The sequence below is a fragment of the Pelecanus crispus genome, unplaced genomic scaffold, assembly GCF_030463565.1.
Source record: "Pelecanus crispus isolate bPelCri1 unplaced genomic scaffold, bPelCri1.pri SCAFFOLD_97, whole genome shotgun sequence".
Lineage (NCBI taxonomy): Eukaryota > Metazoa > Chordata > Aves > Pelecaniformes > Pelecanidae > Pelecanus > Pelecanus crispus.
Window position 1 is genome coordinate 127,207 of NW_027461501.1, and position 23,858 is coordinate 151,064.

At 73.1% G+C, this 23,858-nt stretch overlaps 3 protein-coding genes across 8 annotated transcripts; 1 reads left to right on the forward strand and 2 right to left on the reverse strand.

Moving 5' to 3' along the window:
• Nucleotides 1-537: 537 nt before the first annotated feature.
• On the reverse strand, nucleotides 538-2,698 carry GAL3ST4 (galactose-3-O-sulfotransferase 4). Its single transcript, XM_075727526.1, is given in 5 exon segments — nucleotides 538-600; nucleotides 815-1,357; nucleotides 1,359-1,622; nucleotides 2,078-2,345; nucleotides 2,589-2,698. Coding segments are annotated over 5 exon segments (1,248 nt in total).
• Nucleotides 2,699-7,472: 4,774 nt separating this feature from the next.
• STAG3 (STAG3 cohesin complex component) lies at nucleotides 7,473-20,033 on the forward strand. Its single transcript, XM_075727507.1, has 32 exons — nucleotides 7,473-7,591; nucleotides 7,683-7,776; nucleotides 7,872-7,979; nucleotides 8,126-8,222; nucleotides 8,339-8,415; nucleotides 8,495-8,699; nucleotides 8,774-8,925; nucleotides 8,998-9,071; nucleotides 9,240-9,363; nucleotides 9,432-9,530; nucleotides 9,601-9,680; nucleotides 10,027-10,134; nucleotides 10,927-11,026; nucleotides 11,105-11,216; nucleotides 12,397-12,500; nucleotides 12,581-12,670; nucleotides 12,752-12,841; nucleotides 13,095-13,295; nucleotides 13,643-13,713; nucleotides 14,680-14,767; nucleotides 14,860-14,940; nucleotides 15,030-15,122; nucleotides 15,192-15,372; nucleotides 15,450-15,577; nucleotides 15,662-15,763; nucleotides 16,293-16,438; nucleotides 16,514-16,642; nucleotides 16,804-16,994; nucleotides 19,256-19,406; nucleotides 19,667-19,748; nucleotides 19,856-19,918; nucleotides 20,025-20,033. The coding sequence occupies exons 1-32, from the start codon at nucleotides 7,473-7,475 to the stop codon at nucleotides 20,031-20,033; spliced, it is 3,549 nt and encodes a 1,182-aa protein (XP_075583622.1).
• A 200-nt stretch (nucleotides 20,034-20,233) lies between these two features.
• Nucleotides 20,234-23,383, reverse strand: AP4M1 (adaptor related protein complex 4 subunit mu 1). Of its 6 annotated transcripts, none has more exons than XM_075727516.1 (15): nucleotides 23,326-23,383; nucleotides 23,126-23,220; nucleotides 22,935-23,041; nucleotides 22,762-22,858; nucleotides 22,277-22,387; nucleotides 22,074-22,154; nucleotides 21,917-21,979; nucleotides 21,693-21,759; nucleotides 21,524-21,577; nucleotides 21,313-21,419; nucleotides 21,143-21,234; nucleotides 21,011-21,055; nucleotides 20,874-20,924; nucleotides 20,659-20,776; nucleotides 20,234-20,326 (listed from the first exon to the last, which is right to left on the reverse strand). In XM_075727516.1, the coding sequence occupies exons 1-15, from the start codon at nucleotides 23,381-23,383 to the stop codon at nucleotides 20,234-20,236; spliced, it is 1,239 nt and encodes a 412-aa protein (XP_075583631.1). The 6 variants fall into 6 exon arrangements, with proteins under 6 accessions (XP_075583631.1, XP_075583630.1, XP_075583629.1 ...); XM_075727515.1 differs by having other exon boundaries at nucleotides 20,234-20,422; XM_075727514.1 differs by having other exon boundaries at nucleotides 22,935-23,220.
• Between the last annotated feature and the right edge of the window lie 475 nt (nucleotides 23,384-23,858).

The window sequence follows — 23,858 nt, forward strand, 5'->3', positions numbered from 1 at the left end:
GGAGGCGGGGCCTGCGCCAGCCCCCTCCCCCAGGGGGCGCTGGGGCTCCCTGCGCACGCGGGCGGGGCTGAGAGTGCGCCCATTGCCCGGCCCCAGTAAGCCCGGTCGGGCCCATTGCCCAGCCCCGGTAAACCGAGGCACGGGGCCGTACCATGGCGGCAGCTTGAGGCCCGGTCGGGCCCATTGCCCAGCCCCGGTAAACCGAGGCACGGGGCCGTACCATGGCGGCAGCTTGAGGCCCGGTCGGGCCCATTGCCCAGCCCCGGTAAACCGAGGCACGGGGCCGTACCATGGCGGCAGCTTGAGGCCCGGTCGGGCCCATTGCCCAGCGCCGGTAAACCGAGGCACGGGGCCGTACCATGGCGGCAGCTTGAGGCCCGGTCGGGCCCATTGCCCAGCCCCGGTAAACCGAGGCACGGGGCCGTACCATGGCGGCAGCTTGAGGCCCGGTCGGGCCCATTGCCCAGCCCTGGTAAACCGAGGCACAAAGTGGTACCGTAGGAGGAGCCCAATCCCTGTCGGGGTTAGGGGTGGCCGTTACCCGCCCCGGTAACCTGAGGCGCAGAGCTGTACCGTGGGGGGACCCGAATCCTTAGCCGACTGCGGGGAGGGGGGGGGGGACAACACAGGGGGACGCAGCATTACCCACAGCAGGGAAACCAAGGCACAGAGTGGTTCCACGGGGGGACCCTGATCCCCGTCAGGGTGAGGGGGCCGGCCGCCTGGCCCGGGTAAACCGAGGCACGGCCTGGCCTGGGTAAACCGAGGCCCGGCGCCGTTCCCAGGCTGCACGGCGCCATCGGGGGACCGCTACCCCCCGGGCGGGACGGAGGCGTTGCCCCCCCCCGAACTGCCGCCGGTCGAGGATGTCCTTGTACTGCAGCTCGGGGGTGGCGAGGCGAGCGCAGCGCTCCCGCTCGGCGGGGGGCAGCCCGGCCCGCAGGGCGTACCCCAGGATCTGCGCCCGGCCAGGGGGCTGGAAGGGGCGGAGGCGGCCGTCGGGGATGGCACGGGCGGGCAGGGGTCCGCCGCCCCTCAGGCAGCGGCGGGCCAGGGCGGCGCGGCGCTGGCGCAAGCGGGCCACCTCCTGCCGCAGGCGGGTGGCCCCGAAAGCTTCGGCCTTTTGCCAGAAGGAGCGGTTGAGGTGGGCGTAGAGAGCCCAGTCGAGGCCGTTCCAAGCCCGCAGGCGGGCGGCCTGGGCGGGTGAGACGCGGGGGCCGTCGCCGGCCATGCGGCCGTTTTGGGCGAAGACGGTGACGGCCTCCTCGGGCCAGCACAGGGCCTCACGCAGCAGCACCAGCGACTCGTCGAAGCGCTCGGCCAGCAGCACCAGGCCGAAGGCACGCTCCAGCCCCGCCAGCGCCGCCGCCACCCGCCGCCCCGTCCCCATCGTCCGTCGCCGGCAACCCGAAGTCGAACCACTGCAGGTTGCGGGCGTAGTGGTTGCCCCGCGCCCCGGCCTCGTAAAAACGCTCCGGGGCCTCCAGGAAAGCAGCTAGCGAGGGGGCTCGCCGAAAAGCCGGCGCCACAGCCCGGTAGTAGGCGAAGGCCGACTCACCCAGCGTTCCTGGGTCTCGCACGATGGAGAAGTAGAAGCTGTCGTTGGGCATCACCTTCTGCACCTGGGCGGGAACCGCGGCGCCGGCTCGGCACCCCCACCGGGGCGGCCACCGGCCACGCCATGTGTCCCCCCCGCCACCCGCCGCCACCGGCCCCCCGCTCCCTCAGGTGTCCGCCGCATCCCCCCCATCTGCCCCCACATCTCCCCCCGGCCTCCTCCGTCTCCCCCCAAGCATCCCGGTGCCCCCAGACCTCACCTGCCTCACGCCATGGCCCCCAACTCCTCCAGACGCCCCGCGTCCCCCCCGGCGCGTCCCCCCGGCTCCGCCAGATGCGGTTTCTCTCGCCGAATCTCCCCAGACCTCTTCCGTCCCCCCGCGGCATCCTCCGCCTCCCCAAACGCCAGCCACCCCCCCCCCAGCCCTGTCCCCCCACGCCTCCCCATCCCACATCCCCCAACCCAGCCCCGCGTTCCCCCCATCATCCCCCCCCACAAAGCACGCTGTGCCCCCGGTACCTCGGTGACGTTGAAGCGCATGTGGTGGCAGATGATGTCGAAGTGGGGACCCCCCGGGCGGTACCCCTTGACCCGTTCGGCCCGGAAGGAGTTGGGGTACCCAAACTGGTAGCGGTGGGGCAGGGCGAAGCGCAGCCCCCGCGCCTCCCCGAAGCGGTGCAGCAGGTTGACCACGCTGCTGCCCCCCGTCTTGTGGGTCTTCAGGAAGACCAGGTGGGCGCGGGGCTGGCAGGGCGCCGGCGAGTGGCCGGCAGGCGCCTCGGGGACCCTAAGGGCACGCGGCGGGGTCGGGGGGTGCCGCTGGGCGGGGGGGGCGGTCCAGCCGCCCTGCCTGGCCCCAGCCGTCCAAGGGGACAGGGGCTTGGGACCCCCGAGGTGGTGGGGACGCCCACCCCACCCACCCGGCGAACGGCTGAGGGGTCGGGGACCCCGGTCCTGCCCGACCGCGGACATCCCCAGGGGATTTTGGGGTGCAGCGTGTGGTGCAGGGGGCTGAGGGGGGGGGTCTCACCTGTGCCAGAAGGGCCCCCCCAGGAGCTGCACCGCGAAGCCGATGGTGACGCAGACCCCCAGGGCAGCCCCCAGCGTCTGGAGCCGGCAGCAGGCGGGCGGCAGCTTCATCGTCCTGCGGGGACACGGCGGCTGAGGGGACCCCGGCGTCACCTCCCTGGGGGACACGGGGGGGCTGCCACATCGGGGGGGCTGCCACATCGGGGTCCCTGCGCTCCCCCCCCGCCCCAAAGCCAGCCGCATCCCACCCCGGGACCGCCCAGAGCCACGTCGTGGCACCGGGGGGGGGTCTGCGGGGGCGTTGGGACCCCGCCAGCTCGCCCCACCCGGGGACAGCTGGGGCCCTTACGGGAAGGGGACGGAGGCAGGGAGGGGCCGCTGCCCCCCGCTGCAGGCCCTCTGCCACCCCCAGCCCACCCCGTGCCCCGGGACCCCCGGTGTCCCCGGGCCTCGCCGTCCCTTCCGGAAACCCCCCCCATGTCCCCCTGTCCCCCTACAGACACCCCCCCCATCCCTTCCAGGATCCCCTGTCCCCCTCCACGAGACCACCCGTCCCCCACAGCCCCTCTCTCCGAGGCGCCACGTCCCCCCCCCCGTAGCCCCCCCAGGACACTCCTGTCCCCCGTCCCCAGCCACATCCCTCCCGTCCCCCCTGCTTCACCCCTGGGACCCCAAACCCCGTGTCCCCCCCCGTGTCTCCCTGCACCCCCACGTCCCCCTCCCCAGCCCCGGGCCTCCCCCCCCGCACCCCAGGACCCCCCAGCCCTGCCCCAGGGCCCCCCCCGGGGTGACCCCCAGCCCCGTATCTCCCCTCCAGCACCTCCCTGTCCCCCCCGTCCCCCTCCTGTCCCCAGCCCCCTGCAACCACCTAAGCCCGCGGTCCCTCACTCCCCCGTCCCTTCACGTCTTCCACGGCTGCGTGCCCCCCCGGACCCTGCGTCCCCCCCAGGACCCCTCCCCTGCGGGACCTCACGTCACCTCGTCCCACCATCCCCCGTGCCCCCCCAGACGCTGTCCCCCCGGGGTCCCCCCAGGTTCTGTGCCCCCCACCCCCATTGCCCCCGTGTCCCCTCCCTGCCCGTCGTCCCCTGTGTGTGCCCACCCTGTCCCTCGCGGCCCCCCCCGGCTCCCTGCCGGTGCCCCCCAGCCCTGCATGACCCCCGGTCCCCCCCCGTGTCCCCCCCCGGTCGCGGAGCCCCCCGGTCCCAGTCCGTCCCCCCCCCGCCTCCCGGTTCCTGTCCCCCCCATGCACCCCGGTGTCCCCCCCCAGTCCCGGTGCCCCCCAGTGTCCCCCCATGCACCCCTGGTCCTGGCCCCCCCCCCCCCGTGCCCCCCGGTGTCCCCCCCAGTCCCGGAGCCCCCTGGTGTCCCCCCCAGTCCCGGTGCCCCCCGGTGTCCCCCCATGCACCCCTGGTCCCGGTCCCCCCCGTGCACCCCAGTGTCCCCCCCGGTGCTGGTGCCTCCCGGTGTCCCCCCATGCACCCCTGGTCCTGGCCCCCCCCCCCGTGCCCCCCGGTGTCCCCCCCGGTCCCGGAGCCCCCCAGTCCCGGTGTCGTCCCCCCCGTGCCTCCCGGTCTCGGTGCCCCCCGTGCACCTCTGTGTCCCCCCCGGTCCCGGTGCCCCCTCTCCCCCCCCCGTGCACCCCTGGTCCCGGTCCCACCCGTGCACCCCGGTGTCCCCCGGTGTGCCCCCCGGTCCTGGTGCCTCCCGGCCCCCCCCGTGCTCCCCGGTGTCCCCCCCGGTCCCGGTGCCCCCCGGTCCCCCCCGTGCACCCCCGGTGTCCCCCCCGTCCCGGTGCCGGTGCCCCCCGGTGTCCCACCCGGTCCCGGGTGCCTCCCGGTGCCCCCCGTGCACCCCTGGTCCCAGCCCCCCCCGTGCACCCCTGTGTACCCCCCGGTCCCGGGTGCCCCCCGGTCCTCCCCGTGCCCCCCGGTGTCCCCCCCGTCCCGGTGCCGGTGCCCCCCGGTGTCCCCCCCGGTGCCGGTGCCGGTGCCCCCCGTCCCGGTGCCGCCCCGCACTCACCGCGGACGCGGAGCCGCTCGCTCAGCCCCGCCGCATCCCGCCGCGCTCCGGGGGGGCCCGGGGGGGGCTCAGGGACCACCGGGGCTCGGCACCGGGGGGGTCCGGCCGCCCCGCTCCCGCTGTCGGGGGAGCCGATGCCGGGGCGGGGGGGGTGGGCGGGGGCGTCCCGGCCGCTCCCGGTGTCCCGGCGGCTCCGGGTGTCCTGGCCGCTCCCGGTGTCCCGGCCGCTCCCGGTGTCCCCGCCGCTCCCGACGGAGGCTCCCGGTGCACGGCGGCTCCCGGCCGCTCCCGGTGTCCCGGCCGCTCCCGACGGCCGCTCCCGGTGTCCCGGCCGCGCTCTCGCGCTCCGCGAAGTTTTCCCCTTTGTCTCCCGCTGTCCCGCCCCGCCCCGCCGCACCGGGACGGCCCCCGGTACCGGGACGGCCCCCGCGCCCCCGCCCGAGCCCCCCGGTCCCGAACGGAGCCCCGGGGCAGCGGGGGGGGGCCCAGAGCGCGGCGCGGGGCCCAGCGCCGCCCCTCCCCCCGGCGGGGAGACTGGGGGCACTGGGGGAACTGGGAGCAGTGGGGGAACTGGGGCGGGCACTGGGGGAACTGGGGAAACTGGGAGCAGTGGGGGGGGCACTGGGGGAACTGGGAGCAGTGGGGGAACTGGGGCGGGCACTGGGGGAACTGGGGGGGGCACTGGGGGAGGCACTGGGGGAACTGGGAGCACTGGGGGAACTGGGAGCAGTGGGGGGGGGCACTAGGAAACTGGGGGCACTGGGGGGGGCACTGGAGGAAGTGGGAGCAGTGGGGGGGGCACTGGGGTAACTGGGAGCAGTGGGGGGGCACTGGGGGAACTGGGAGCACTGGGGGAACTGGGGGGGGCACTGGAGGAACTGGGGGAACTGGGGGGGGCACTGGGGGAACTGGGAGCAGTGGGGGAACTGGGGGAACTGGGGGGGGCACTGGGGGCACTGGGGAAACTGGGAGCAGTGGGGGAACTGGGGCGGGCACTGGGGGAACTGGGAGCAGTGGGGGGGGCACTGGGAAACTGGGGGCACTGGGGGGGGCACTGGAGGAAGTGGGAGCAGTGGGGGGGGCACTGGGGGAACTGGGAGCAGTGGGGGGGGCACTGGGGGAACTGGGGGGGCACTGGGGGAACTGGGATCAGTGAGGGAACTGGGGGGGGCACTGGGGTAACTGGGGGCACTGGGGGAACTGGGAGCAGTGGGGGGGGCACTGGGGGAACTGGGAGCGCTGGGGAAACTGGGAGCAGTGGGGGGGCACTGGGGGGGCCGCGGCAGGGCCGGGGGGGCACTGGGCAGCACCGGGGGGCGCAGGGGGGGCCGGGGGGGGTGGGGAGGGACACACGGACAGAGCAGGCAGCGGGGCGGATGGACAGACGGATGGGGGGGGGGACACGTGGGGGGCCGTGGGGACCCCCGGGCCGTATGGGGCTATAGGGGTCCCCCAGGCTATAGCCCCCCCCCAGGCTATAGGGGGCTACAGGGGACCCCCAGGCTATAGCCCCCCCCCCCAGGCTATAGGGGATCCCCAGGCTATAGCCCCCCCCCCCCCCAGGCTATAGGGGGCTACAGGGGATCCCCAGGCTATAGCCCCCCCCCAGGCTATAGGGGGCTATGGGGGCTATAGGGGGCTATGGGGGGCTATAGGGGGGCTATGGGGGGCCATAAGGACCCCCAGCTATAGGGGTCTATGGGGGGCTATGGGGGCTATGGGGGGCTATAGGGGTCTATGGGGGCTATAGGGGCTATGGGGGGCTATAGGGGGCTATGGGGGCTATAGGGGGCCATGGGGGCTATAGGGGGCTATAGGGGCTATGGGGGGCCATGGGGGGCTATGGGGGGCTATGGGGGGGCTATAAGGACCCCCAGCTATAGGGGTCTATGGGGGGCTAAGGGGGGCTATAGGCGGCTATGGGGGGCTATAGGGGCTACAGGGGGCTATGGGTGCTATAGGGGGCTATAGGGGGCCATGGGGGCTATAAGGACCCCCGGCTATGGGGTGCTATAGGGGGCTATAGGGGCTATAGGGGGCCATGGGGGCTATAAGGACCCGGGGCTATGGGGGGGCTATAGGGGCTATAAGGACCCCGCGCGGCCCCTGCCACGTGGGCGGTGGGCGCCGCCCGGGCCACGCCCCTCGCACGTGACGGGAGCGGGGGGGCGGGGCCGCCGCGCGTGCTGCGCCTGCGCCTTGAGCTCCGCGCGCTGGCCCCGCCCCCCACGTGCCGGGCCTGACGTCGTTCGGCAGCGCGAGGCCAGGCAGGACGGGGCGGGGGGGGGGCGGCGGGCACGTGACCGCGGGGGGGTGGGGGGGGGCCTCACCACCCCCCCCCCCCATGTGAGCCGGGATTTGGGGGGGCCTCGCCCCCCATGTGACCCGGGGTGGGGGTGGGGGGCCTCGCCCCCCCCATGTGACCCGGGATTTTGGGGGTCCTCACCCCCCCATGTGACCCGAAATTTTGGGGGGGTCCTCACCCCCCCAGTGTGACCTGGGATTTTGGGGGTCCTCGCCCCCCAGTGTGACCTGAAATTTGGGGGGGGCCTCACCCCCACCATGTCACTCTGGGTTTTGGGGGGTCCTCACCCCCCCAGTGTGACCCGGGGGGGGTTGGGGGCCCTCACCCCCCCTGTGACCCAGGATTTTGGGGGGCCCTCACCCCCCAATGTGACCCGGGGGGGGGTCAGCTCCTTCCCCCCGTGCCCCCCCCGGCCAGGCCTGGGGTCCTCGTCCCCCTGCACAGCCCCGGGCAGGAGGATTTTGGGGTCACCCCGGGGCGCAAGGGCCGAGGGGGTGCCCCCCCCCCCCCCCCCGCAGCCCCCCGACCTCCCCCCGTCCCGCAGGCCCTGCCGTTGCCATGCCCCCGCGGCGCTCGGCCCGCAGCGTCGGCTCCTCCGGCTCCGGCTCCTCCGGCGGGCCGGGCTCAGCCGGGGTGCGGAGCAGCTCCCTGCCGTCGCCGCCGGCCCCCGACAGCCCGTGAGTTTTGGGGGGGCCAAGCGGGGCGTGGGGGTCCGGGCTCGGCCCCCCAGCCCCCCGGCTGTGCCCCAGCGCCGTGCCGTCCCCGCAGGGACCTCGGCAGCGGTGACTCCGGCAGCGACTTCGAGGAGATGCCGCAGCCGCGCGGCAAGCGGGGACCCCGCCGGGCGCCGAGCCACGGCCCCGTACGTCCTGCCCCCCCGCCTCCGCCCCCCCAATTCTGGCCGTGTTCCCCCCTCCCGGGGCTGCTCCGGAGCTCCGCCGTCTCCCCTCGCGCCAGGTCTCAAAGCATTCCCGGAGAAGGGAGGACGGGAGCGGCCCGGATGTGAGCAGTCCGGAGCGCAACACCCTCTTCGAGGCCGTCAGGTCGGCTAAGATCGCCGTCGAGGTAACGCCGCTGGCGCAGCACCCCCGGGACCCCAGCTGGCTCGCTCGGCGGGTGAGGGGACTCGGGGGGCCGCAGGCGCCTCGGGTGGGGGACTCGGGCGTCCCCAGCCGGCTGCGGTCCCATGTCCCCCTGTCCTGCGCCCGCAGACGGTGGTGGACGACTGGCTGGAGACCTACAAGCGGGACCGGGAGACGGGGTTCCTGGAGCTCGTCAACTTTATCGTGCGCTCCTGCGGCTGCAGAGGTGGGGGGGGGTCCCTGCCAGGCGCTGGGGGGTCCCCTCTGCGCTGCCAGGGGGGTCCCCTCTGCGCTGCCGGGGGGGTCCCCTCTGCCCTGCATCACCCCCGGCGCTCCTGGCAGGCGTGGTGACGCTGGAGATGTTCAGGCGCCTGCAGAACTCGGAGATCATCCAGCAGCTGACGGAGAAATTCGCGGAGGTGCCAGGCGGGCGCGGCGGGGCGGCGGGGCCGCCGGCGGCGGCGGGGAGGGGGGCTCAGCTCACCCTGTCTCCTGCAGGATTCAGCCGAGTACCCGCTCTCGCTGGGCACCCAGCCCTGGCGCCGCTTTCGGGCCGGCTTCTGCGAGCTGGTGGCGGTGGTGGTGCGGCGGTGCCGGTACAGCATCGTCTACGACGAGTTCCTGATGGACACCCTCATCTCGCTGCTCACCGGCCTCTCCGACTCGCAGGTGCGGGCTTTCCGCCACACCAGCACCCTGGCAGGTAGGCAGCACCCCGGGAGGGCTCCCCGCGGGCTCCCGGCGGGGGTCCCCGCTCCCACCGCGCCGCCCTCCCAGCCATGAAGCTGATGACGGCGCTGGTGGACGTGGCGCTGGGCGTGAGCCTGCACCAGGACAACAACCAGCGGCAGTACGAGGCCGAGCGGAGCAAGGGTCCCGGCCGCCGGGCCACCGACAAGCTGGAGGAGCTGCTGGAGAAGCGCCGGGAGGTGAGTGGGGGGCCGGGGGGGGGCGATGGCGGGGGGCTGGGACCCCGCCTGAGCCCCACCGTGTGCCCCCAGCTCCAGGAGCAGCAGGAGGAGATCGAGAACATGATGAACGCCATCTTCAAGGGCGTCTTCGTGCACCGCTACAGGTCGGGGGCTGGCCCGGCGGCTCGGCAGCGGGAGGGGGTCTCGTGAGTGGGGGGAGAAGGGGCGTGGAGCGTGGCACGGCGGAGGGCAGGGGGGGAGCGATGCGGGGCCGGGGGACACGGCGCCGCCGGGGACCGCGGCGTGAGCCCGGGCGTCGCCGCGCGCGGCAGGGACGTGGTGCCAGAGATCCGGGCCATCTGCATGGAAGAGCTGGGGACGTGGATGAGGAGCTACGCGGCCTCCTTCCTCACCGACGGCTACCTCAAGTACATCGGCTGGACCCTCCACGACAAGGTGGGCCGGGGCCAGGGGGCCGGGGGCCGCGCGGCTGGGGGTCCCGCTGACCGTCCCTGTCCCCACAGCAGCGGGAGGTGCGGCTGCAGTGCGTGAAGGCGCTGCAGGGGCTGTACCGCTGCCGGGACACGGCCGCCCACATGGAGCTCTTCACCAGCCGCTTCAAGGTGAGCAGGGGGCTGGCGGGGGGTCCCGGGGCTCCCTGCAGGCTCTCACCGACGGCGTCCCCCTCGCCAGACCCGCATGGTGTCCATGGTGCTGGACAAGGAGCCCGATGTGGCCGTGGAGGTGGTGAAGCTGCTGACGCTGATGCTGGAGTGAGGACGGGGCTGGGGCTTGGAGCGGGGGGGGACGTGGGGGTCCCCCGGTGAGAGTGGGGACAGATGACGGGGCCAGGGGGTCCCCCGGTGAGAGTGGGGACAGACGACGGGGCCAGGGGGCAGCCGGGGGGCAGCCGGGGGGTCCCCCGGTGAGAGTGGGGACAGACGACGGGGCCGGGGGGTCCCCCGGTGAGAGTGGGGACAGATGACGGGGCCGGGGGGCAGCCGGGGGTCGGGGTCCTGCTGCCGACGCAGGGCCCCGGGGGGGAGTCCCCGCAGCGAGAACGGGGCCGGGGGAGAGGGGCCGGGAGGAGCGGGGACCCCCAGCGTTCCTCGTGCACAGGAACATGGAGGAAGCGCTGACGGAGGAGGACTGCCGGAGCGTCTACCCTGTGGTCTACGTCTCCAGCCGGGCACTGGCCTCCGCCGCCGGGCTTTTCCTCTACCGCAGGTGAGCAAGGGCTGGTGCCCGGCACCGCCATCCCGTGCCATCCCCAGCCCACCCCTGCCCGGCACCGGCGCTGCTGCCGTCGCCCAGCCGCAGCCCCCACCCCAACGCCGAGCGTTTTCCGCCTGCCAAACCCTGACTCGGGCTCGATTTCCTCCCCGCTCTACCGTGGGGAGCGTCTGGCAGGCGGCCGGCGGAGGCCGGCAGGCCGGCTGCCTTCGCCCCAGGCTCGTTAGCGCCGTCGGTAACGGGAACGGGGCCAGGGGCAGCCGGGGGCAGCCGCCCTCGGCCCCGGCCGCGCGTCCCGCTGGCACGCCCGTGCTCCCGCGGCAGCCTTGGCGCGCTCGCCGGCGCCGTGTTTATCTCCGCACGGGCCGCGGCGGCTCTTTGGCAGCAAGCGGTGTTTGGGCTTGTGGCGGCTCCGTTCCCCCCCGCGCATCTGGGGCGGCAGCAGCCCACCTCCTCCTCCCCGTCCCCCGGGGCTCGGGGTCCGGGTGCCGCCCCAGGGCGGGGGCCGGCGGGGAGCCGTCCGTGTGTCTCTGGGGTACGCGGGTCCCCCATCTCCGTCCCTTGGCTTTCGGGGCCGCGGGCGTCCCCCAGCTCTGTCCCCAGCGCGGGGGGCACGTGGGACGCCCGCGTCCCTGTCCCTTGGGCGCTGTCCCTTGCACGTCCTGCTGCGGTACGTGGGATCCCCACACCTGCATCCCCCCCGCCCCGGGGCCTTTGCCCCCCCTCTGCACGCCCAGCGTGGGCCCACGGGACCCCCCCCGTGTGACCCCGTGCCTGTGTCCCCAGGCTGCTGGACCCCCAGCGAGAGGCGGGCAGGGAGCCGTCCCGCGACGGGGACAACAGGACGTTCTTCCGCCTGCTTCTGGCCTTCTTCATTGAGAGCGAGGTGAGAGCGGCCGCGGGGGTCCGGGAGGGTGGGGGGTGCCCTGCAACGCCGTCACCGTCCCCTCTCCCCCGTCCCCAGCTCCACGAGCACGCAGCCTACTTGGTGGACAGTCTGTGGGACTGCGCCGGGCCCCGGCTGAGGGACTGGGAGACCATCAGCGCTTTGCTGCTGGAGAAGTCGCCCGCTGAGGGTATGGCGCTACTGGGGGACACTGGAATGTGCTGGGACATCACGGAGGAGTCACTGGGAAACACTGGGATGTGCTGGGATGTCACTGGGAGACACTGGGATATGCTGGGACCAAGTAGGCTGCATTGGAACACGCTGGGACAGCCTTGAGGTATAGAGGGGCGTCGCTGTGACGCACTGGGAGATGCTGGGATGCACTGGGGCGTATTGAGAGGTCATGGGGAGACACTGGGGCACTGCTGCAACGCACTGGGACATCACTGGGAGACACTGGGACATCACTGGGAGACGCTGGGACATCACTGGGAGATGCTGGGGTTGCTGTGGGACATCCCTGGGAGATGCTGGGGTTGCTGTGGGGCATCTCTGGGAGATGCTGGGACATTGCTGGGAGACACTGGGGTTGCTGTGGGACATCTCTGGGAGATGCTGGGGTTGCTGTGGGACATCCCTGGGAGATGCTGGGACATTGCTGGGAGACGCTGGGGTTGCTGTGGGACATCCCTGGGAGACACTGGGACATCACTGGGAGATGCTGGGGTTGCTGTGGGACATCCCTGGGAGATGCTGGGACATCACTGGGAGATGCTGGGGTTGCTGTAGGACATCTCTGGGAGATGCTGGGACATCCCTGGGAGATGCTGGGGTTGCTGTGGGACATCCCTGGGAGATGCTGGGACATTGCTGGGAGACGCTGGGGTTGCTGTGGGACATCCCTGGGAGACACTGGGACATCTCTGGGAGACGCTGGGACATCACTGGGAGATGCAGGCGTTGCTGTGGGAGATGCTGGGACATTGCTGGGAGATGCTGGGGTTGCTGTAGGACATCTCTGGGAGATGCTGGGATATCCCTGGGAGACACTGGGACATCACTGGGAGATGCTGGGGTTGCTGTGGGACATCCCTGGGAGACACTGGGACATCGCTGGGAGATGCTGGGACATCACTGGGAGACACTGGGATGCGATGGGGAGGCACCAGGGCGTCACTGAGACGGGGACGCGCGGGGATGCTGTGCTGCGGCACTGCTGGGGCAACGTTGGGCAGTCGGGGGACACACTGGGATTTGCTGGGCTGCACTGGGACCTGTGGGGATGCCCTGGGACCCCCCCGGCACAGCAGAGGGGTGCTGGGCCGCCCCCCAGTCCCCCAATTTCCCCCCCCCCCCCCCCCCCCCAGGCCTGGCAGACCAGCAGGAGAAGGCGCTGGTGGAGATCCTGGCAGCCAGCGTGGTCCAGGCGGCTGAGGGGCAGCCCCCGGTGGGCCGCGGCCCGGCCAAGAAGGTAACGGGGCTGAGGAAGGGGCAGGGGAAGGGGCAGGGGTCCCCCCCAGGCCGCCCCGAGCACCCCCCCTCCACCCCCAGCCCTCGGCCTGGGAGCACAAGGCGCAGGCGGAGGAGAGAACCCGGCTCACCCACTGCCTCGTCCCGGCCCTGCCGCAGCTGCTGACCAAGGTGAGGGGGAGAGGGGACCCCCCTGCCAGCGCCTGGGGCCTGGGGGGTTCGGCGCTGACCCCCCCTGCTCCCCCCACTCAGTTCTCGGCCGACGCCGAGAAGGCGGCTCCGCTCCTGGAGGTGCTGCGCTGCTTCGACCTCAGCATCTACCGCAGCGGGCGGCTGGAGAAGGTGCTGCCCCCTCCTCACCCTGGGCAGGGGCCAGGACCCCGGGGCCGGGGCAGAGCCCCCCGGGAAACGGGGCTGCGGGGACGGGATGCCGGCGGGACCCCCGTGCGTCCCCTTCGGGATGCTCCGCGCCCCTGTCCTGCGCCCCGGAGCCGTCCCCGTCCCGCCACAGAGCCCACGGCGGTCCTCACGCCCTGCGGGGAGCCGCGAGACCCCCCGGTCCCCGCGTGCCCCCCGCAGCCCCCTCTCCCCGCAGCACTTGGAGCTGGTGCTGGGGCAGCTGCAGGAGGTGGTGGAGAAGCACACGGGGCGAGCGGTGCTGGAGGCCGCGTCCCGCGCGCTCCACGCGCTCTGCGACCCCGAGCTCGCCCTGCGCGGCCGCGGGGACCTGGCACGCAGCCGCCTCGCCGACCAGCTGGCCGACAAGCTCCAGCGGGACGTCACCGAGCTGCTCCAGGTAGTGGGGATGGAGAGGGACCCCGAGGCTGGAACGGGGCTGGGGGAGCGCTGGGAACGGGACGGGGACCTGAAGGGCAAGGACGTGGAGCCCGGGATGGAGCTTGGGCACCGCAGGGCAGGGACTGGTGACAGGGGCTGGGGACAGGAGAGGGACCAGGACCTGTAGGGACAGCGCTGGCCCGGGCGGGGACGGGGCACCAGCGCGGCAGAGCCGGTCCAAGAGGCGCTGGGTGGGGGATCCAGCAAGGGACCGCGGGGAGCGGGGCGTCCTCAGCCTGCCGTGGGTCCCCAACCCCGCCTGGGGCATCCCCAACCCTGCCTGGGGTGTCCCCAACCCCTGCCCAGGCCTCGTCCCTGGACGAGGAGGAGGTGTACAGCATGGCGGCCACGCTGAAGAGGATCTCCATCCTGTTCAAGTGAGTGGGGAGCCCTGGGGCCACAGCCCCCCTCTGCCCGTGTCCCCGGGGGTCCCCCGCTGCCCTTGTCCCCTTCCACGTCCCTCCCCGTCCCCCTGCCCTGCATGTCCCTGCAGCCCGTCCCCTGCCCCACGTGCTCTCCACGTCCCTGCGCAGCGGCGTCCCGTGTCCAGGTGTCTTCTCCCTTGCCCTGTGTGTCCCCCGCCCCATCTGCTCCCTGTGTCTGCGTCCCCCGGTCCCCTGCCCCGTCCGCTCCCCGGGTCTGCGTCCCCCGGTCCCCCGCCCCGTCCGCTCCCCGTGTCTGCGTCCTCCGGTCCCCCGCTCCGTCCGCTCCCCGTGTCTGCGTCCCCCGGTCCCCTGCCCCGTGCGCTCCCCATGTCTGCGTCCCCCGGTCCCCTGCCCCGTGCGCTCCCCATGTCTGCGTCCCCCAGCATCCCGTCCCCTGCCCCGTCCGCTCCCCGTGTCTGCATCCCCCAGTGCCCTGCCCCGTCCGCTCCCCGTGTCTGCGTCCCCCGGTCCCCTGCCCCGTCCGCTCCCCGTGTCTGCGTCCCCCGGTGCCCTGCCCCGTCCGCACCCCGTGTCTGCGTCCCCCGGTCCCCTGCCCTGTCTGCTCCCCGTGTCTGCGTCCCCCGGTCCCCTGCCCTGTCTGCTCCCCGTGTCTGCGTCCCCCGGTCCCCTGCCCTGTCTGCTCCCCGTGTCTGCATCCCCCGGTGCCCTGCCCCGTCCGCTCGCCGTGTCTGCGTCCCCCGGTGCCCTGCCCCGTCTGCACCCCATGTCTGCGTCCCCCGGTCCCCTGCCCTGTCTGCTCCCCGTGTCTGCATCCCCCGGTGCCCTGCCCCGTCCGCTCGCCGTGTCTGCGTCCCCCGGTCCCCTGCCCCATGTGCTCCCCGTGTCTGCGTCCCCCCAGCATCCCGTCCCCTGCCCCGCGCCTCCCCTCGCCCCGCTGACGCCGCTCTGTCCCTGCAGCGCCCATGACCTGACGCCCTGGCAGCTCTTCGAGCCCTGCACCCAGCTGCTGCAGCGCGCCGTGGACACGGGCGAGGTGCCCCCGCAGGTGCCACCCCGGGGACGTGGCAGGGACACCCCAGGGACACCCCAGGGCTCCTTAGCACCGCGGCCGTCCCTTGCCTGCGTCCACCCCCGCAGGTCCTCGTCCCTGCCGTCACCTGCCTCCACTTCCACGTCCTCTGGGAGCTCTCACGCCTGCCCAGCACCAACGTCCCTCAGGTGAGCGGTAGCACGGGGATGGCAGCAAAAGGACGACTCGGGGTGGCCCCCGCATCCCCTAAAAGCCACCACGACGTCCCCCTGCTCAGGAGCAGCTGCGGAGCCTGAAGAGCAGAGTCGCCTCCTTCTGCTCGCTCTGCCAGAGCTGCCTGTCCGACGTGGACGCCGGCGTCCGGGAGCAGGTATGCGGGGGGCCGGCGGGATGCGGCAGGGGTCCCGGCCTGGCGCTGAGCCCGTCCTCGCGTCCTCAGGCCTTCATGGTGCTCAGCGACCTGCTGCTAGTGTTCGGGCCCCAGCTGCCGCGGGACGGGCGGGAGGCGCTGGCCCCGCTGGTGCTGCTGCCCGACGCGGGGCTGCAGTCCCAGCTGGCTGCCTTCCTCATGGACCATGTCTTCCACCACGCCTGCGGCCACGAGGAGCTCTCGGCCACGGGTACGTCCCCCTCCATGCATCCCAGGGGCGTCCCGCGGGATGGCTGTCCCCACCACCATCCCCTCCTCTCCCTGCAGAGGACAGCGAGGGCCGCATCGAGGAGCTGCACCAGCGCCGGGTGCTCCTGGCCGGCTTCTGCAAACTCATCATCTACGACGTGCTGGAGCTCAGCGCTGCCTCCGACGTCTTCAAGCACTACGCCAAGGTGGTGGCCACGCACGGGGGTGGGGACCGTCCCGCTGTCCCCGCAACGGCTTGGCAACATCAGGCCCGGTTACCTCCTCCGCAGTTTTACAGCGACTACGGGGACATCATCAAAGAGACGCTGAACTGCACCCGGCAGATCGACCGGCAGGAGTGGGCTCGCACCCTGCTGCTCAGCTTGCAGCAGGTACGGGGCAGGCTGAGGGGGGCTCCGGGGGTCCTTGGGGTTGTCCAGGAGGCTCCGAGGGGCTCTGGACAATCCGGGGGGTCTCCAGGGGGACCCTAGGGGTCTTTGGAGCGCTCTAGGGAGTTCAGAGAGGCTCCAGGAGACGGGGATGGGGTTTGGGGGAGAGGTCCAGGGGTCTGGGTGGCTCTAGGGGGGGGGAGTCTGGGAGACTTTAGGGGGGTGGGGGGGTATCCAGGAAGCCTGGGGGCTCCAGGGGTCCCTGGGGTTGTCCAGGAGGCTCCAAGGGGCTCTGGGCAATCCAGGGGGTCTCCAGGGGGACCCTAGGGGTCTTTGGAGCGCTCTAGGGAGGTCAGAGAGGCTCCAGGAGACACGGATGGGGTTTGGGGGAGAGGTCCAGGGGTCCGGGTGGCTCCAGGGGGGGGAGTCTGGGAGACTTTAGGGGGGTGGGGGGTATCCAGGAAGCCTGGGGGCTCCAGGGGGGCCTGGGGGTCTCCAAGGGGTCCCGCACTAACCCTCCGCCCCTGCGCAGCTGATGACGGAGCTGCTGCTGCAGCAGGGCCCCGAGATCCGGGCGTCCGAGGCTTTCCTGGAGATCCGGGACCTGGCGCGGCGTTTCTCCCTCCTCTTCAGCCTCCACCAGCTCCGCAACCGCCCAGCGCTGCTCAGCATGCACAGGTGCGAGGGGCCGGGGGGCTGGGGGGGTTCCGGGCTGGGGCTCAGCCTCTCCCCTCATCCCTCTGCCCCGGCCAGGGAGGGGATCCAGTTCGCCTTCCAGGAGCCTCCGGGCCCCGGGCCGGGGCTGCCGCCCCTCAACCTGCCCTTCCTGGAGGTGCTGAGCGAGTTCTCTCCCCGACTGCTGCGCCCCGACAAGGCCCTGCTGTGAGTCGGGGGGCTCGGGTCCCCAGGGACAGGGTGGGGGGGGCTCCGGTTTGGGTCCCCCGGGGCCGCGTGGGGTCTGCGGGGGTGACGTGGCGTCCCCCAGCACCCCACAGGTGCCTGGCACCACGTCACCCGCCACGTGTCCCCATCCCCCTCCCCAGCCTGGCTTACCTGGAGAACGCGTGCCAGCAGCAGCGGTGGCTGGCGCCGCGGGATGCGCCGTGGCCGTCCCTGCTCGCCTACCGCAACTCCCTGCAGCCGCAGGAGGAGGGGGGCTCGGTGAGCAGCCGCAGCACGGCCCCCCGCCCGCGGCCCCTGCCCGGCTCCGCTGCCAAGAGACCCCGCAAGGACGGTGAGGCGGGGGGCCAAGCCCCGGGGGACCCCGTGTCCTGGGGGCTGCGCCTCCCCCGGCGCCCAGGCTGGGCTGTGCGGGGCGGGGGGACCCTGTCCCTGCTCTGTCCCTCGACAGGGGTCCCCAGCCGGAGGCTGGGAGCGGCTCGAGGGTCCCCAGCACAGAGCAAGGGTCGCTGCGGGGCGGGGAGCTGAGAGGGGGCAAGGGTGGGGGTCCTGCCGCTGCCAGACTGTCCTCGGGAGGGGACGGGGTGTGGGGAGGGGGACGGTGCTGGGGGACAAGGACAGGGCGTGGGGATGGGGCACAGCGGGACGGGGTGTGGGGATGGGGACGCAGCTCCAGGATGGGGAGTAGGGATGGGGACGCAGTGGGATGGGGACACAGCTCCAGAACAGGGTGTAGGGATGGGGACGCAGCTCCGGGACGGGGTGTAGGGATGGGGACGCAGCTCCGGGGTGGGGTGTAGGGATAGGGACACAGCTCCGGAACAGGGTGTAGGGATGGGGACGCAGCTCCGGGATGGGGAGTAGGGATGGGGACACAGCTCCAGGATGGGGTGTAGGGATGGGGACGCAGTGGGATGGGGACACAGCTCCAGAACAGGGTGTAGGGATGGGGACACAGCGGGATGGGGACACAGCTCCGGGACGGGGTGTACGGATGGGGACGCAGTGGGATGGGGACACAGCTCCGGAACAGGGTGTACGGATGGGGACGCAGCTCCGGGACGGGGTGTAGGGATGGGGACGCAGCTCCGGGACGGGGTGTAGGGGATGGGGACGCAGCTCCGGGATGGGGAGTAGGGATGGGGACGCAGCTCCGGGATGGGGAGTAGGGATGGGGACACAGCGGGATGGGGACGCAGCTCCGGGACGGGGTGTACGGATGGGGACGCAGTGGGATGGGGACACAGCTCCGGAACAGGGTGTACGGATGGGGACGCAGCTCCGGGACGGGGTGTAGGGATGGGGACGCAGCTCCGGGACGGGGTGTAGGGATGGGGACGCAGCTCCGGGATGGGGAGTAGGGATGGGGACGCAGCTCCGGGATGGGGACACAGCTCCAGAACAGGGTGTAGGGATGGGGACGCAGCTCCGGGACGGGGTGTAGGGATGGGGACGCAGCTCCGGGATGGGGACACAGCTCCGGGACGGGGTGTAGGGATGGGGACGCAGCTCCGGGATTGGGAGTAGGGATGGGGACACAGCTCCGGGACGGGGTGTAGGGATGGGGATGCAGCTCCAGGATGGGGTGTAGGGATGGGGACACAGCTCCAGGATGGGGTGTAGGGATGGGGACACAGCTCCAGGATGGGGTGTAGGGATGGGGACGCAGTGGGATGGGGACACAGCTCCAGGATGGGGTGTAGGGATGGGGACGCAGCTCCGGGACGGGGTATACGGATGGGGACACAGTGGGATGGGGACAAAGCTCTGGAACAGGGTGTAGGGATGGGGACGCAGCTCCGGAACAGGGTGTAGGGATGGGGACGCAGCTCCAGGACGGGGTGTAGGGATGGGGACGCAGCTCCGGGATGGGGAGTAGGGATGGGGACGCAGCTCCGGGATGGGGAGTAGGGATGGGGACGCAGCTCCGGGACGGGGTGTAGGGATGGGGACGCAGCTCCGGGACGGGGTATACGGATGGGGACACAGTGGGATGGGGACACAGCTCCGGAACAGGGTGTAGGGATGAGGATGCAGCTCCAGGAGGGGTGTAGGGATGGGGACACAGTGGGATGGGGACACAGCTCCGGAACAGGGTGTAGGGATGGGGACGCAGCTCCGGGATGGGGTGTAGGGATGGGGACGCAGTGGGATAGGGACACAGCTCCGGAACAGGGTGTAGGGATGGGGATGCAGCTCCGGGATGGGGACGCAGTGGGATGGGGACGCAGCTCCGGGATGGGGTGTAGGGATGGGGACGCAGCTCCGGAACAGGGTGTAGGGATGGGGACGCAGCTCCGGGACGGGGTGTAGGGATGGGGACGCGGCTCCGGGACGGGGTGTAGGGGATGGGGACACAGCTCCGGGACGGGGTGTAGGGGATGGGGACACAGTGGGATGGGGACACAGCTCCGGGACGGGGTGTAGGGATGGGGACGCAGCTCCGGAACGGGGACACAGCAGGACGGGGTGTAGGGATGGGGACGTGGCTCTGGGATGGGGAGTAGGGATGGGGACGCAGCTCTGGGATAGGGACACAGCGGGATGGGGTGTAGGGATGGGGCAGGGGTCCCCGTGCTCAGCCCCCTCCCGCAGCCCCCTCGGAGCACCCCGACTCCAGCCCGTGGCCGAGCAGCCGCTTCCCCAGCCCGGTCCTGACCTCCACGGCGCTGCGGGCCGGACCCCAGCCCCTCCTGCCCCGGCCGCCGGCGTGGGACCGCAGCTCCGACCCCAGCCTCTCACAGAGGTGAGTGGGTGGGCTGGGGTGGCGAGCCCCCCTCAAAGCGGGTGCCCCCCACCCAGGGACCCCCCCCGACTCCCCGTCTCCCCCAGCAGCGGCTCCCTGTCGCGGCAGCGCAGTGGGACGCACCGGTGAGCAAGGGCCGGGGGGCACGGGGGGCACCGGGGCTGCCGGGGAGCACGGGGTGGGCACCGGGGGGGAGAGTTTGGGGCGGGGGGGGGGGGGGGGCAGTCCTGCATCCTTCACCTCCCTCCCTTCTCCCCCAGGCTCAGCCTGATGGTGGAGGAGGAGGAAGAGGAGGTGGGCATTGAAGAGGAGAGCAGCGAGGACACCCCAGAGCAGGACAGGGTGAGCCCCCCCGCCCCCCCAGGGTCCCCCCAGCCCCCCTGCCCCTGCAGGGGTGGGGCCGGCAGCACCCTGGGGTGCCCCCACCCCAACCTGTGCCCCCTCCCCAGACTCCGCTGGCCCCCCAGGGCCTGCTCCGGGACCTCTTTGACTCCACCATCCTGGGCATCGAGGTGAGCTGGGGGGGAGCACACGGGGACCCCAGGGGAAGAGGGACCCCCGAAGGACAGCCCCCCGCTTTGGGGAGGGGGGGGTCTCACCGCCCCCCTCTCCCCACAGGACGTCTGAGCGAGGGAGCCGCGGCGGCGTGGAGCAGTTTGGCGCCTGTTTATTGTTGTTACGAGCCCAAATCTGGGGGAGCCCTGCTCCCCGGGCCCCCTTTGGTGACAGTTAATAAATACTTGGTTGAGAAGCGGCGGCGGGGCGCGGGGGTCCCATTTCGGGGCGCGGGGTCCCATGTGGGGGGTCCCAGCGTCGGGGGTCCCGGCTCAGAGGCGCAGCACGTAGGAGTCGCTGTGGGTGAGGTATCGCACCCAGCGCTGGGGGGGACCGGCCGGCGCCGGCAGCCGCACGAAGCGGACGTGCAGCCCCGAGCAGGTGTGCGCTGGCAGCTCGAAGGCCAGGTTGGCCGGACCCAGCTCCAGCAGCGACGCGCGGCTCAGCCCCGGCACCTCCAGCTGCGGGGAGGGGGCGCGGTGAGGCCGGGGGGCTGCGCGGGGACGCGGGTCCCTGCCCGTCACCCCCGCAGCGGGGACGCGGGTCCCTGCCCGTCGCCAGACCCCGCAGTCACCCCCGAAAGAGGGGCAGCTCCCCAAAGGCTCCCCAGGGAGGTGGGGGGGACAGGTCGCTGCCCGTCCCCAGCCCCGGGGGAGCTCCCGGCTCGCCCCCCCCCCTCCCCCGCACCCCTCCTCACCTTGAAGAGCGCGGAGAGCTGTGAGCCGCCCTGGCAGCGCGGGATGTCCCAGCGGATGGACTTGGTGCTGGGCTGCAGCTCGGCCGTCTGCTCGGGGCTGCTCAGCTCCTGCGCCAGGCTTGGGGGGGGGGGCACAGGGGGTGGGGAGGGGGTGGCAAGGTGGGTGACAGCCCCCAGACCCCCCCCCCCCCCCCCCCCCAAACGCCGGCACTCACCTGCTCACCCCCTTGGGCACGGGCAGCTGCAGGCGGACGTTGAGGGCTTGGCTGGAATTTGGGGGGGGGGGTGGGGGGGGTGGGGGTGTCAGAGCCCGGGCTCTGCCGCGGCCCCCCCGCCTCCCCCAGGCGCCTACCTTTTGGGGGGCAGGTCGCAGCGGAGCTTCAGGTACAGCCGGAGCCTGCGGGGAAAACGGGGACGGTCCGAATCGTGGCCCCCCCCCAAGGCGTGCTCAGAACGGGAGCGAGACCCCCGCCCCAGCCCTCACCTCCCCGTGGGGTCCTGGTCTACGGTGGGGAAGAGGCGGAAGGGCAGAGGCGAGGGGATGTCGTCCGCCAGCTGGTACTGCATGAGCGTCAGCTGGGGGAGAGGGGGCTCAGGGGTGGCTGCGGCAGCCCCCCCCCCAGCCCCAGGCGGCCCCCCCCCGCGGCCCCTCACCTCCCCCTGGCTGGGGGTCACCTTCAGGACCCTCCCACTCTCGAACTCGTCCAGCTTGACCGAGCTGTGGAAGGCGCATTCGTCCACCCGGACGGCTGTGCCGTAGCCTGGGGGGGGGCAGAGACGGGCGCTGCGGGGTGCTGGGGGGGGCAGCCAGGGCTTTTGGGGGGGGCAGAGGCGGGTATTTGGGGGTGTGGGGAGGGGGACTCACCCCGCAGCTCCGACTTGCCCACGCAGAACTCCTCCGTCAGCCCGAGCCGCATCTCTGTGGGGACAGGGACGGCGCGGGGTCACCCCGGGGGGCGGCGCGGGGTCACCCTGGGGGGGCGGCCCTGGTTGTCCGCGACCCCCCCGGCGCCCCAACGCCGGCCCCCCCTTACCCGCACCGCTGGGCAGGTAGGACTTGAGCCGGATTTCCCCCTGCACGTCCACCTTCATGGGTGTCCCCTGGGGAGAGGAGACGGGGGCTGAGCTGGGACGGGGGGATGAGATTTCGGGGGGAGACGGGGGTCCCGGCGGGGGGGGCCCTGGGCAGAGCCAAAGCACCCCCGGGGGCCTGGGGCGATGTTTCGGGGAGGAGCGGTGGGTCCCGGTCCCCGCTCACGTTGGCGGCGACGACCACCGTCAGCCTCTCCACCACGTCCACAAAGACCTCGTTCCTGGCGCCCTGCGGCCGGAGAGGGGGGTCAAGGCCGGGGGGGGGGACCAACGGGGGGGGACAACGGGGGGGACACAGGGACAGCGGGGAGCGGGGGTCCTACCTGCTCCCCCCGGGGCGGCAGCACGGGGCGGCTGGCAGCCGAGCTGGGGGCCACCTTGCTCTGCTGCGTCTCGGCGCCGAACTGCGGCGACACGGGGGGGGGTGACGGTGGGGGGGGGGGACACACACAGGCAGGGTTTGGGCACCCCGGCAGGGATGGGGGGGGCGTGGGGGGGGGACATTGGGGTGTCCCCAGGCCCTCACCAGCCCGATGGAGCCCAGGTCGAGGAGGCTGAAGGGTTTGGTGGCCACCGGCTCCGCGTGCATGAAGTTGCGCAGCACCTCGGGCGACGTGGTCTGGATGTAGCCGTAATCCTGGGGGGGGGGGGGGGGGGTCCGGGGGGTTGTCACCCCCCCCCCCCCCCCCAAACCTGTCCTGTGTGGCCCCTGGGGTGTCCTCTGCCCCCCCAGAACTGTCCCCTTCCCCCTGCGGTGGCCCAACCGGGTGTTCCGGGGGGGTCCCCAGCCCCCCCTGAGCTGTCCCCAGCCCCAAGGGCATCCTCCACCCTCCCAAGGTGTCCCCAGCCCCATGGGGTGCCCCCGGTACCCCTGGGGTGGCCCCCGCTCCCTCCAGGACATTCGCACCACCCCAAAGTGTCCTCACCCCCCCGGAGGGTGTCCCCAGCACCCCCAGATGTGTCCCCAGCACCCCCAGACCCGTCCCCAGCTCCCCCCAGACCCGTCCCCACCACCATCTCATCCAGCAGCTCGTAGATGAGGGCGAAGTTGAGGCCGACGTTCTTCTCGCTGAGGGGTCCGCAGAAGTCCCGCAGCAGCGTCACCAGCCTGCGGCAGGACCTGCATCCGTCAGGGGGTCCCCGTCCCCCCCCGCCGTCCCCCCCCCCCCCGGGACCCCCCATACCTGTTGAGGAACTCCACCAAGGTGAAGGGCGACGCGTCCGGCGTGGTGGTGGCCACGAAGTAGAGCCCTGCGTGTCGCACGTGGACGAAGTGGTGGCCCTCGTGTGCCTGGGGGGGGGGGGACACGACACAGAGCGGAGCCGTCACCCCCGTGGGACCCCCGCCGAGCCCCCCCGTGCCCCCCACCCTTACCATGAACACGGGGGCCTGGTCCCCGGGCAGCGCGGTGATCCTGCGGTAGAAGGCGTCGGCGAGGTCCGTGCTGGTGCCGCAGCTCTCCCCGCGGACTGGGGTGGTTAAGGAGAATGTGGGGGGCGCGGGGGGAGGGGGGCTGGGGAGCCCCCCCAAAATGGGGGGGGGACACCCCCGGGGGTGCAGGGGGCGGAGGATACAGTCCTTATGGATGAGCCGGTCGCCCTTGGAGGAGAGGATGAAGATCTGGGACAGCATGGCCGGGCTGGGGGGACGGGGAGGGGTCGGCGTGGGCCCCCCCAGGCCCCTGCGCCCCCCAAAGCCCCAGAGCCCCAGCACCCCGCTCCCCCACAGCCGCCCCCGGCCCCGCACCCTGGGCGGCCCCGCACCCTGGGCGGCCCCGCACCCTGGGCGGCCCCGCAGGGCTCCGGGCCCCCACCCTGGCTCCCCCGGCCGCGGCCCCTTTAAGAAGGGGGCGGGCCCGCAGCCCCTTCCGCGCCCCCCCAGCACCTGCGTGCTGCCGATCACATGACACCCCCGGAAGGGGCGTGGCCCGGGCCGCCGACGCTCTTCCATTGGCCGGCGGCGCGAGGGGCGTGGCCCGCGCCGGACGTGCGTGAGGCGGTCACGTGGTGCCGGTTTTCGCGCCACTTTTGGTTGCGGCGGCGGGAGCCGGAGCGGCGGGGCCGGGAGTGACCGGGGGGAGGGGACACCCGTACCGGGGCCGCGGGCA